The 13,535-nt window shown below is 39.9% G+C and overlaps 1 protein-coding gene across 7 annotated transcripts in view; it reads left to right on the top strand.

Moving 5' to 3' along the window:
* Dync1i1 (dynein cytoplasmic 1 intermediate chain 1) overlaps positions 1 to 13,535 on the top strand; it is a 309,433-nt gene that overhangs the window by 31,806 nt on the left and 264,092 nt on the right. For all 7 annotated transcript variants that reach the window (XM_036181069.1, XM_036181067.1, XM_036181068.1 and 4 more), the window contains exons 2-3: positions 1,706 to 1,822; positions 11,561 to 11,675. In XM_036181069.1, the coding sequence (XP_036036962.1) occupies positions 1,715 to 1,822; positions 11,561 to 11,675 (223 nt within the window). In that variant the 5' untranslated portion in view covers positions 1,706 to 1,714. The remainder of the gene's footprint in view (positions 1 to 1,705; positions 1,823 to 11,560; positions 11,676 to 13,535) is intronic.

Raw genomic sequence — 13,535 nt, 5'->3', positions numbered from 1 at the left:
AGGTGCAGCAGAGTCAGTGTTGCTGGCACCAGTCTCCCAGCAGCTTGCCTAATTTCCAGTGCCTGCTCCTGTTGTCATACAGGCAGGGACAAGAATAGGTTGGGCAAATTCCTTTTTTATTCTGTCCCTCTGCCTTTAAATAAGCTGCTGTGATTGGCTCACTTATATCAAATAGAACTCATTTTTTTTTTCTGTTTTTCTCAGGTTTTGTCATTGCTTCTACACACACACACACACACACACACACACACACACACACACACACTTCAATTGAAGTTTCTATTTCTTTATCTGGATTCCTCACTTCTCTTGTATAATACTCCAGGCTTCTCCTTTTCCCACATCTTTGTGCATCCAGATTTTCCCTTCATTTGTGAGTTCCTGATGTTGCTGGGCATCCCCTTCAAGTTCTGATAGCTCCACTATGCTCACCCTGGTCTATGCCCCCAGATCTTGTTATTTATTTATTTGTTGGTTTGTTTGTTTTGGTGTGCATTACTTTGAGCTTAAACTTCAGGGCTTGTGTGTGTAGTGGATCACAGGATATGAATGCTTGAATTTAGGTTCCACCATATAGTGCCTGCACGACTTTTAATCCTGTGGGTTTCCTCCTTGCTTGTTTGCGGGAAGAAAGATGGAAGAGTGTTTCATCATTGGTATCTGATATCAGTCTTCTCCAAACCTCTTGTGTCTGAAAATGCTTCTGGCCCTATTACCACAAACAGTGTCACAACAATGCTAAAGTTAAACCTTGGAGCTGGAGAGATAGCTTAGCAGTTAGGGCACTTGCTGCTATTGCAGAGGACCCAGGTTCCAAGCATCCACACAGCTCACAACCACCTGGAACCCCAGTTCTAGGGAATCCACCAGCCTCTTTTGGCCTCTGTAGACTTGAAAATGCATGTGGTAAACAAATGTAAGTGAAGGCAAAGCAATCATACACATGAAATAAGTATTCTTTAAAAGGATAAATAAAATTGAACCTTATGTGGATAAATTTTCCTAAGTGTTCAACAAAGGTTAGCTCCTTTAGCTAAACTTTAACTTCAGTACATCAACACCCTTTACTTTGAAAGAGGTCAGTCCCAAAATAAGGCATATTACATTCAGTATGCAAATGAAAGTTTATAAAAATAGAGTTATTTGGCAGATTAAATTAAGTGTGACAGTTTGGGAGGAGTTTACTGGAAAAAAATTAGCATGTCATGTTAGGTAAAATGAAATTTTCCTAAGCTTCATGGAGGACTGTTTATCCAGTCCATAGATATCTGAGCTGAGGACACTCTAGGGCTCCCAACAGACTATTTTCTAAGTGCAGTGTGGAGATGAATTGCTCCATTGGCATCCCAACTTGAAGTCATCCTGGTGATTTCTTTTTGATCCTTACTCTCTGCTTTTGTTTATCTGTGAAGAAACTTGTACAGAACGGGTGTTGCTTCCCTGGAAGTGAATTGCTATTCTTTTTCAATCCAGATGACAACATTGAATTTCTTTAGTCATTTATGGATACACAATAGGAAAAGGATCACATGGAGTTAGACCAAACCTAAGCTCTTTCTCTTTTCAACACAGACTAAATACAGCCCATTCTCCACCCCTCCCCAGTCACATTTGCAAGCTGCATTCCCTTTTGAATGATTTTGCAGCGACACCACAAAAAAGATTGTTTACAGAGTCTCACTTTCTCTCCCTCCTTTTCTCCAAGGAAGCAAAGATGTCTGACAAGAGCGACCTAAAGGCTGAGCTGGAGCGCAAAAAGCAGCGCTTGGCCCAGATTAGAGAGGAGAAGAAGCGGAAGGAGGAAGAGCGGAAGAGGAAAGAGGTAAGGCTGGGTCCAGGTGTTGTGGGGTCAAAGGGTCACTGGGACCCGAGAAACCAGTTAACTGGACAAAAAGGATCCCTGGAAATTGGAATGAAGTGTGAGCATGTATCCGCATACTCTGAAGAAGGAAGTCACCTCTCCCTGGTCAATGCTGTCAGGAGTCCTACATGGCTCAAAAGTCTGCACACCCAGGTTCACCCTGAATTTGAAGAGAACCCTGAAAGTGGTCCATGATCTCTTTGTTGTTGGATATTCGTTAATCTTTCTGGGCCATGTTCTCCTAGCCTTACTTTGGCAACAATGGCTGGTTTTACTTCCTGGAACTGCTAAGGTTAGGATGGCCTTCCCTCCAACTGCCTAGAAGTTAGGATGTAGTTCGTACCTGTGCTAGTGTTGAGAAAGAAAGAGAGAAAGAAAGAAAGAGAGGGGGAGAGGGAAGAAGGGAGAGAGGGAGGGAAGAAAATAAAAAAGAAAGAAAGAGAAAGAAAGAAAAGGAAGGAAGGAAGGAAGGAAGGAAGGAAGGAAGAAAGAAAGAAAGAATCTATTAATTTTTGCAAAAACTAACAGGACGAATATTTTAAAGAGCAATGACAGTGGATTTCCCATGATTCCTACATGCATGCATTGCCCATGGCCAATAATAAAGAACCCTCAGCTTGGTTAAGTGGGAATCAGGTGGGAAGATGGGTGGATATGATAGAACACAGTGTTAAATGTTGTAGCAGGAGGGGGGTTCTGCTGTCACCAAAAGATTTCTTTTGTCCAAATAACAAGGACCTTTAGTCAAGGCAGCTTTTCTCCTGATAAATTTAAGGGTCAAAGATTCTTGACCTCAAATTCAAAGCCTGACATGTCTTCCACCATCTCGATCCAAGAAGTGATGTATTTTTTATTCTCTAATTTTTTTGTGAGTGTAGAAATAGCCCATTTGATGCACAAAAACCAGATGGCAAAGATATTGTGAAAGGAAACTTTGTACAGGGTGATATGCCTACATAAAGAGAAACTGGGACTGCTCCCCACACAGCAATTGGTTCTCTTTCCCCCAGGAAAAAGAAAATGCTTTGATACCTCATAATCTAAATAAATGCTGTCTCATCCTGTAAGTTTAAGAGAGGAAAATAACAGATTTACAATGTTTATTATTTTTCAATAATTGCAGTTACATTTCAGCCTTCTGGCTTCTCCCATCTCTTTGTGCCTCACACAGTGACTGATGTGATGGTAGGCTTGTCCTTGATATCCTACATAATGATTTTCCCTGAGAGATCTTTGCTGTCATGTATACAGGTTGTGGGTGAAATCGAGGTGAAAACTGACAAGGAATGGCTATTCATTTCCACGGGAAGCCCAAAGAACGCATTATGTGATTATGTTTCCCTTCTTTCAAATGTCAACAGCTACTGTATCTTTAAAGCACCTGCTATTCCTTGCTAATAATGGGTTTCCTTTTAAACTGACATTCTAATATCCAACTTGAATTTCACAGAATTACTGTGAATTGTGATGTGATATAGGAAATCTGGTTCCAAATTAGGCTGTCTGCTCTATCTTTTTCATTTTACACATTTTGGGGAAATCACAGGCCAACCAAGCAGATGGAAGCTAGCTTTCTTTTTCTTTTCTTTCTTTCTTTTTCCTGGTACACCAAGTAGTTTTGAGAAGTAAAGTCTCACTGCCTGCATACCAAAAAGAGCTTCCAGGACCTTCTGCATGTTTCTGACCTCCATGATCATCTAGAATTCAAGTTGCAGAAGGACTCCCTGTCTCCATTTCTTAAGGGACAGTGCAGCTCAGAATCACAACAGCAATTCACAGTCCTACACATCCATGCTCAGTTCCATTCAGAAGATCTAAATCAGGGCTCAATTTTGGGATGCACTGGCTGTATTATATTTAAGGTCTGCTCTGGCTTTAAATCTCCTCTCTGCACAATCTAGTATCCCTCAAGAAGTTCTTTCCTTCGTGCCATTTAAGTGTCTATAAAACAAAAAAACATTTATTTGATGAGTGGATGAGAGTGGGACACTTGTGTGCTACAGCAAATGTGTGGAGCACATTCACTCTTTCCACAATGTGGGTCCCAGTGATTGAATTTAAGATAATCCAGCTACTCATAGACGGGTTTATTTGGGGCTAACATTTCCAGAGAGATAAAAACACATCACTGTGCAGTGGGGAGGGGCTTGGTCCTGCCCCAATTTGGTATGCCAGCCTGTGTTGGCTCCCCAAGGAAGGCCTGACACCCTATGAGGAGTGGATAGGGGGTGGGGGAGGGGCACAGGAGAAAGGGAGAACTCTAGTTGATATATAAATTGATTGATAAATAAATAAATAAATAAATAAATAAATAAATAAATAACCCATCACTATCATTGCAGGGAAGGGGTGAGGAAGGGGAAGCGTGGTAACAGGAGAAGCTGAGTGCTCACAGGCTTCTGTCTCAAATAGAGAGAGTAAACTTAGGATGGTGGAGGAGTTTCAAACCTCAAAGCCCATCTCCAGTGATACACTTCCTTCAACAAGACCATACCCCCTAGGTACCCCCAAACAGTTCCATCAACTGAGGACCAAGTATTCAAGCCTGAGAGTATGCGTGACATCTTATTAAAATCACCATACCATGAAGCCGCCTCACATCCCTGTTTAAATATCCTTTGCAAATGGTTCTGGTTCCATTTATTCTGAACAGCCTGTGCCATCAGACAGGCAGTGTTAAGCCTAGTGGTTACGCACAGATTTTTGTACTGTATGTGGCTCAGAAACTTGGTTCTGCCCTTCACAGAATAACCTTTAGTGAGGGCCTCTGGGACCTTGTCTTCTTGACAGAGTTCCGTATAAATTCCAAAAGATACTAGAGAGCAATGGATAATATAGAGAAATGGGGCAGTGAACCATAGTAACCTTTCTTACTGCTGTGACCAAATATCTTACAAAGCCAACTTAAGGAGATAAAGGTTTCGTTTGGCTCAATTTAAGGGGATAAAATCTTTCAAGGTGAAGAAGATATGTCGGCAAGTGTTGTTTTAGTTGTAGTGACCAGAGCATGAGGCAGATTCTCACATTATATCCACAGTTGGGAAGCAGAGAGAGGTTAATGCTGGTACCCCATATGTGTTCTCCTTTTTATTCAGCTCAGAACAGCAGCCCATCATGGGATGGTGCCACACACTTTCAGCATACGTTTTTCTCTCTGGATACACTCTCGTAGACATGCCTAGAATATGTCTCCTAGAGGTTTATAAATCCCATCAGGATGCCAATCAAGATTAAACACCGCAGTAAGAAACAGCTCTTACTGTGCTTCTAAGAGACTAGTGAGTGAAGGGGCCTATAAGATAGATGTATACATATACCTTGATCAGGATGGGATCTTATTTTCCAAGTATCTTCATGAGGTTATAGTGTTTTCTACAGGTTTATTTATTTTTAAAAAGTATGTGTCTGTGTGTCTGTGTGTGTCTGTGTGTGTGTGTAAGTGCATTTGAGAACAGCTTCTATAGACCCCAGAGGTGTAGAATTCTTCCTGGAACTGGAGTTACAGGTGTTTGTGAGCCAATGGATGTGGGTGCTGGGAACCAGACTCAGCCCCTGTGCAAACATAGTAGATCTTATCTGCTGAGCCATCTCTCCAGCCCAGAGGCTACACTATTTTATACAGGAAAGAAATCTGTAACTAATTTATTCTGATCTTTTTTCAAATGAAGAAATAGCCTCGATGTACAAGACTAGCCTCCTTTTGTCACTAGCTTTAAGGAGGATCCTGTCACCAGACACCTGGTATGAACTCAGACCTGGGGAGCATTCTGTTCCCACAATCTATAAACATCATCATGGTCTGGAGAAGTAGAACAGAAGGTTTTTCTTCCCCACTTTTTTTTCTCTCTAAAACCACATTCCAGCCAAATTAGTCTATAGTTTAATATCCCTTGTCTGAAATGGTTCAGAAAAAAAATATCCTACTTTGGATTTTATTTTTCAGATTTGGGAATGTTTGCATGTACACAAGTTGGAAATGTGTTGGGAGACCTAAATTTATACATGAAATTCATTTATGTTTCACAAACACCTTATACACATAGACTAGATATATTTTATATAATGATTAAAATAATATTTTTCATGAAACAAAATTTCATGGTATGGAATTCTGCATTCTGGAATCATGTTGAAACTCAAAAACTTTTGTATTTTAGTTTGGGGATCTCAATCTGTGTTTTCGCAGTCCTCTATGGACCACACTCTCTTAACAGCAAGTTTATTCCATTTCTGTCGTATTGTCCTTTACCTGGCCATTAACTGTGCACACCACACATCTTTCAGTTCTTGTCTCTGTTGTCTCTGTCCTTTACTACAGGAAGCCACTTCTGCTTCCTCTAGAGACAGGAATTTTCAAGAGTGGAGCTCTATAATATTTTTTTTTATTTTGTGTCTAACACACACTTTACCACATAGTATCTGTCCACCAAAAGAATGTAGACAGAATAAGTAAACATACAAGCTGTTTGGGGCAGGTACTGAAGACACTGATCTCAACATTATTTTTAACCATCTAAAGTTCTGTCCTGCAGATTGCTTTGGAATCTCTGATCCAAAGGCTATGCAATGCTCATCTACAGTACCATCACTGCCCCATCACTGCCCCATCATTGCCCCCTCTACTGCCCCAATCTACTGCCCCATCACTGCTACCATCACTGCCCCATCACTGCCCCATCACTGCGGCCTGAATTAAGATTTTCTGACTTTTGTGTTGTTTGCAAAGAGTTAGAAATTGCTGAAGAATTTAAGTTTGACTTTTATATGCTTTATTTAGGTTCAGACTTTCAATGAAACAAAAAGATTCAGAATTGAAGCAGAACAAAGTGCCCTTTGGTGCTGACCTGGATAGCTTGCTGTCCACAGTTCTAGAGTGAAGAGGGAATTAGGACCACCCAGATGGATCATCTCCAACAGCTGAGAAAGCTGCAGGGGTAAAACACACTCTGTGCTACTTTGGATGTCAGTTGCTTTCTTGGCTGTGGTATCATGGCTGAAATCTGATTTAAAAATAAATAGAGTGGCCCCTATTTAAGACACAGGCCCAATTTCATGAAAACTTGCCTTCAGTGCAGTGAGGTGAACTTAATGGGGGCCATCCTGACATTTCAGCCTGATCTTGGCCTTATGCTGAATTGCTGGAATCTGGGACAGGTTGAGGTTTCGCCTGTCTTCACTTGTCCCTCTAATAAATATGGAACTTTCTTGGAAAAATGATTGACAACTCTCAGCTGGCAAATTATCTTTCTTTGATTATCCTCTCTGGGTCTTGGCTGTAATTATAGCTCACAAACAAAAATATCACTTTCTGGGAAAGGCAACTGTTGTCTTTTTAATTACTAGTATTGCCAAATTAGTCCACGGTGAGCCATTAAAACATGGCAGGATCCTGTAGTTCTTACAAGGGAGAATCATAAGGTTCATCACTAGGGCACTAGTGACAGTCTCATTGAAGAGATTACATCTTGTTTTGTGTAAGGTGTTAAGTGATACCTGGCTTGTTTCCAATAAGCTCTGGTCATCTACCTGTGAAGTTCCTGTGGTCAGTTTTGGACACTGAGAGCTTTCCTAAGCTTCAGTAATCCAAGAGGAACATGTATCCTCATTAGTATGATGATTTGTTTCTGAAGAATTAAGCAAGCTAAAAATGGAGCTGGCAGGATGACTCGCCCGATGAAAACACGTGTCTCTCAAGCCAGACAACCTGAGTACAACCTTGGGAATCCATCTGAAAAAGCCAGATGTGGTAGCCTGGAATAAGGGAGACCTAACCAATAAGGTTAGGGGAGAGCTCTCTCTCTCTCTCTCTCTCTCTCTCTCTCTCTCTCTCTCTCACACACACACACACACACACACACACACACACACACACACACATACACACACACACTCACACACACACACACACACACACACACACACACACATTAATATATAAACAATAAAATGGTGGGCTTGTGAGATAACTTAGCAGGTATATGTACCTGCCACCACAAATGATGACCAGAGTTTGAGCCCCAGATTCCACCTGGTGGAAAGAGAGAACCAACTCCTGCAAGCTTTCCTCTGACCTCTACATGCATGCCACAGCATGAGCCCACTCCCACTCTGAAGTCCTACACACCAAAATAAGTGACTGTAAAAAGTTCATCTTGTAAAAGAAGGCAAAACAGACAGTGGGTTGCATACATACCTGTGCTGGAGAAGTGAAAATTTGGAGATAGTTTTAGTACAGTGTGTGTGTTGCCCATCTTGACACATAAATTGACCTCTACTATCTTTCTTAAATGTCTACCATTTAAAATTAGAATAAATCTCAAACCCCAAACCAAAGCTATACCTTTCCACACAGGATGCTATGACAGAAAGTCTGGTCTACTATGTCAAGGGAAGGTTAGGCAGATCATTTTCACTTATTCTGTGAAGGCTCCACTAGCACATCTAATTTCCATGGATACTGTCTTACTTCAGTGCACATTTGTTGACAGAAATAGCTTTTGTGAGCTCTGAGTTTCTAGATTTCCAAATATATTATTCTCACAGTAGTGTTGTGAAGGAAGGGGTCCCTAAATGGGTTGTGGCTGAGAGAAATTAACCTGAAGGATATGTTCAACTAAGATTCTATGACTATAAAATAATGCCTGCCAAAATCATTCTTAAAACACATTTTTATTAGGTATTATAACCCAAAGAACTGATCCAGGCATGTTCACCTTGTGATGAACAGAACAATTGTGTTGCTACCAATAAAACTGTGAGTCAGTCCAGTTGAGGATAAGTCCATGTCTGGAATAGCATGCTACTCTGCATTTCATTACTAAGACAGATTTTAAATTTTTTCAGTTTTTTTTAACCTGTATTTCAATAGCACCTGTAAGTATTCCATTTTCTTGCATCTCTCCCTTCTCCCTCCCATCCTTCTCTTGAACTGTATGAAAAGTCAATATGGATGGTGATTCCCATTCTACTGCATCTTTTTTCTCAGCTCTGCCTTTGTTTGTTGTGCACATTAATACTGGAATATGCTTCAGTTGTTTAAATATTACCACTGGAAAACAACATGCATTTTCCTATCTTAACAGACAGAGACAGAATTGCCTTCTAAGAGTCTGGAGTGATGTGAGAAGGCTGAAGTCGTCTACGACTCTCTTCAGCTCTATTTAGACCCCAAATGACAGTTCTCTCCCTAATGACAGAAAGATTGCAAAAATGAAAGTGTACTTTAAGGCCAAGGTCAATAAGAACAGAAATGCTGAGCGCAGAGTCACATAAAAATACACACTTGTCTTATAATCGGGTTGTAGGCTATAGCCTGGGGCAAGCCAAACTGCCCTGAATTCTTTCTGCCTCAGGCACATGAAACTAATTATACTCATTGAGGTAATTTACCTGCCAGGATGCCCGATGCCAAAGGGGAATAAGGAAAGTCTGATAATTAATAGGATAGTTGGCTTGACAGGCTTCAAGACAGCTTCACTTCAGGCTCATAAAGGTTCCTTGTGAAATACACACTAGTATTCTCTTGGTTCAGATTTGGGCAAATATATTCAATTACAATTTGACTCATAATACCTCCCTTCATCATCATTTTAAAAACGTTTAATTAATTATTTAAGAGCTCTATACAATGTCTTTTTACCATATTTACCCCTCTTCCAAGACACATGTCCCCTTCTTTTAGACCCATTAACCCTAATTGTTGCTGCCTATATATTCTTGGGTGTGTGGCCATCCAGTGGAGTGTGGTCTGCATACCAGGCACCACACCCTTAAAAAACACTGACTCTCTCCCAACAACTAGCAGCCGCCAATAGCTCCTCAGCTAAGGGTGGGACTTCCTGCCTTCTCCCCCACCCCATACTGTGCTTTTATTTGCTTGAGCTTGTCCACATCTGTGGATGCTGTCATAACCACTATGAATTCATATGTGAGGTGTCTGGGTTGCGTCTGTCAAACACAGTTTCAATGTAGTCATTTATTACTAATGTAGCTTTCCACCCCCCTTCTTTGGCAATCTCTTAGCTTTGGAAGGAGGAGTGTGATCAGTATGAAGTTTCCTCAGAATGCTAGAAATAGATCTCCTATGCGATGCAGCTATACCACTCTTGGACATATATCCCAAAGACTCTATATCCTACTGCAGAGATATTTGTTCATCCATGTTCATTGTTACTCTATTCACAATAGCTAGGAAATCCAAACATCTTAGATGTCTTATGAATTGATAAATGCATAATGAAAATAAGGTACATTTACACAAGGGAAAATGAGTCTGCTGTTAAGAAAAAGAAATTATTAAATCATCAGGTACATACATGGGGTTGGAGCAATCATTGTGAGTGAGGTAACTCAGACCCAGAAAATATAAGTGTTTGCACGCTTTGAATCTTTGCCTAGGTGTGTTTCATTTGGGATACCCATAGAGGTCAAGAAATTAGTATGGGGCCATGGAGGTGGGGGAGTTTCAAAGGAGGGAGACAGAGTGCAGTGTTATAAAGGGGTAAAGGGATAATGGACCACGGACAGTTAAATAGAGTAAGGAATAATAGAAGAGTACAGAGGAAGAACCAGCAAGATGGAGGAAAGATGACACTCAAGACCCTTGGTCTTTTTCAGACGCCATATTAGTTTGTCACAATCCTATATAAAAACACAAACTAGGCATGGGATCTGATTTCACATGGTTTGTGTTTTAGATACAAGTTTGAAAAGGAACTTCTAAGTAGAATTTTGTTTGGTTCGCACTGTTTTCCTAGAAGGATATTTTCTTCTTTGAGTGAATGTGTTAATGGTTCCTGTGAAAATTAGAGAAAAATCAGAATCTAGTTTAAAAAAAAAAAAAAAAAAAAACCTACTGAAACAATTTACTGCCAAGCTACATTGTCTTAATATTGACTCTAGCCCAGGTTTTACCACTATGAGCTTCCACTACTAATACAAGCGGTAAATTTTATAATTACAGGTTTCTATAAACAGTCTTACTTTTTGCCTTTTCAGCTAGACTCCATAAGTATTACTATGAGTTGCTGGTCAAGAAGCGATATCCCAGCAGGAACAAGGAGTCTAACATAGACAAGATTTACTTTTAAAATAGCACACATCAGAAAGTTTGCCTTGATGGTTCATTCCAAAACCCTGAAAGTTTCTTGTTTTATTTCTAGTTATTACATTTTACTTATTTTGTATGCATGTGTTTTTTTATGATGCTCAAATGAGTTCTTTTTGTTTTGTTTTTTGAGACAGGGTTTCTCTAAGTAGCCCTGGCTATCCTTGAACTCACTCTATAGACCAGGCAGGCCTTAAATTTAGAGATCTGCTTGCCTCTGCCTTCCAAGTGCTGGGATTAAAGGCCTGGGCTACCACTCCCTGGTGCTTAAGTGGGTTTTTTTTTCCACCATACAGGTCCTAGAACTCAAACTTTGGTAACCAGGCTTGGCCTCAGGTGCCATTACCTGCCAAAGCATCTCACCCACCTAGGAAATCTTGATACCGTGTGATAGAGATGGGGGTGGGGAACAGGACTTCAACCAAAAGAGAGAGCTCCCAAATGAGCGGTTACAGCGGTTCTCATCCTCCACACATGGCTATGTCTATGTAGAGCTTTGCCTAGTCTTTGGTCAAGGCATTTCCCACTTCATTGAGGAAAAGCTTGCATTTAGTTACATCACTAACTTTCCTTGCTGGCATCACATTTTTTAGGCAGATTTGCAACAGAAGAAAGAACCTGTTCAGGATGACTCCGATCTGGATCGCAAACGCCGAGAGACAGAAGCTTTGCTGCAAAGCATTGGCATATCGCCGGAGCCCCCTCTAGGTACCTCACCATGCTTGGATTACTATGCTCAAGCAAAACTTATGTAGACAGACCATGTCCAGCATTGTTGTGCTTCTAAGTATTAGCTTTATTATTGATTTCTATGTTTAAAAAAATCTGGGGCTTATTGTCCTTGTTGCATGTACTTTTTAGAACTGAGAGGGCTGGAAGGAGATGGGAATGGTGCTTACAGAGTCATTAGCAGTTGCTGATTATATGCTCGTAATTTCCCTTTGTGTGACCAACAGATTAATTTATACTTGTTAGTGAGTATATACAAGACAGCTTGGGATTTTTAAGTATTAACAAATCGCTCTTTGTTTCTACTGCCAAATTGCAATCTCTCTTTGCCTATATAGATAATGTTAATCTGGTTATAATACTGTGAACATTATAGGCATAGAGTTCTTACATGATGAAAATAGAATGTTCAGTGGGAAATTTGCAGAAATCCTTAAAATTAGCAGCTAATCTACAAGTTTCCATTTATTTGGCATGTGTATCTTGATTTAATTGTTAGTTGGCATTCCATTGCAACACCCCTCCTCCAACTCATTCATTTCTAGTTGATTGTCCATGAAGCCTTTTAATCACTGAGGTGTGGGTATTGAATAATTTATTTTATTTGTTAAACGTAGCTTGCATGTGCTTATTCTGCCACTCGCTTGTATATCTTTTGTGTGTTTTATTTATTTATAACTATTATTATTCCTTTATTTTCCATACATCTAAAAAAATAATCTGAGGGTGTCTGTAAAACTACATAATATCCAATACATTAAAAACAAAACCATTTAGATGACGAACAGGAATAAATACAATATCAGGGCTGTTTTAAATGTTTCATCTTTTAATTCCTTTCTTGGCTTCTACATTAGAATAAAATTCTTTTTATTCTCATAGTTATTTAAATTAAGAAAAAAATTACCCATGAAAATCAATTATTCCTATCAGTATAGATAAGAGAAAGGATATATCCAACTGAAAGTATTGCAAAATATGATTTAATGCATAAATATGAAACTAAAATACTACTAAAAGCATTTCATTCTGTCTCAATTGTGATATTTAAAATCATGTCTCTGCTGCTATAATAAGCCCTCATAAAGCTAGATTTTGTTTAACTTCTTATTATGTAAGATGTAATCTATAGGGGATTTGGCTGGTAGATCTTCTTTGACAAGTTGGCAAACTTCTATGTACTTACCTGACATCTGATGTAAATTAGACATCTATCGATCAACTATATGTTTGCTTCAAAATAGTCTTTGAAATATGGTTGCTACGTCAACACTGACCAAGCACAGTAGTGGTGTATCCTATTATCCCTTACCCTGCATAAAGGTGGTGATTAAACTTTGAAAACAAAATACTTGAGTATCCCCAGTCCAAAACCATGTTCTTAGCTACCCCTGAATTCCTCCTGATGGGACAAATTTTCACCCGTCTCTCCAGCTTACCCTCTTCCTTACATGAAGAGAAATCAGGGAATTAATTGAAGAGTCACATGAAAATGCCCAGCTCCTTGACAGTTCTGTTGTGGTGGTATAGGATTTGAAGGGGGAAAAACTTGTTAAGCCCTTTACTCTGTTAAATAAACAAAAGGAAATCATATGTGATGGAAACCAAATGGGATTCTACACTCCTGTATTGAAGTTTCTTTCCACACATGGCTTCCTTGGCTTGTGTGGTATGAATCCCCCAAACTGGCCATCCTGGGGCCCTCTTGCCTGTTTGGTACAGTCAGTGGCTGAAGGACATTCGGCTTGATGTGAAGGATGGAGAAAGAAACTGCATTTGTGTTTCCTTAGTTTTGTTTGGTTTCCCCTTTATCATCCTTGCTCAGGTTGTCAGCTGACC

The sequence above is a fragment of the Onychomys torridus genome, chromosome 3 (assembly GCF_903995425.1).
Source record: "Onychomys torridus chromosome 3, mOncTor1.1, whole genome shotgun sequence".
Taxonomy (NCBI): domain Eukaryota; kingdom Metazoa; phylum Chordata; class Mammalia; order Rodentia; family Cricetidae; genus Onychomys; species Onychomys torridus.
Note: the sequence above shows the minus strand (reverse complement) of the source record. Positions and strands in the feature narration are given on the sequence as shown.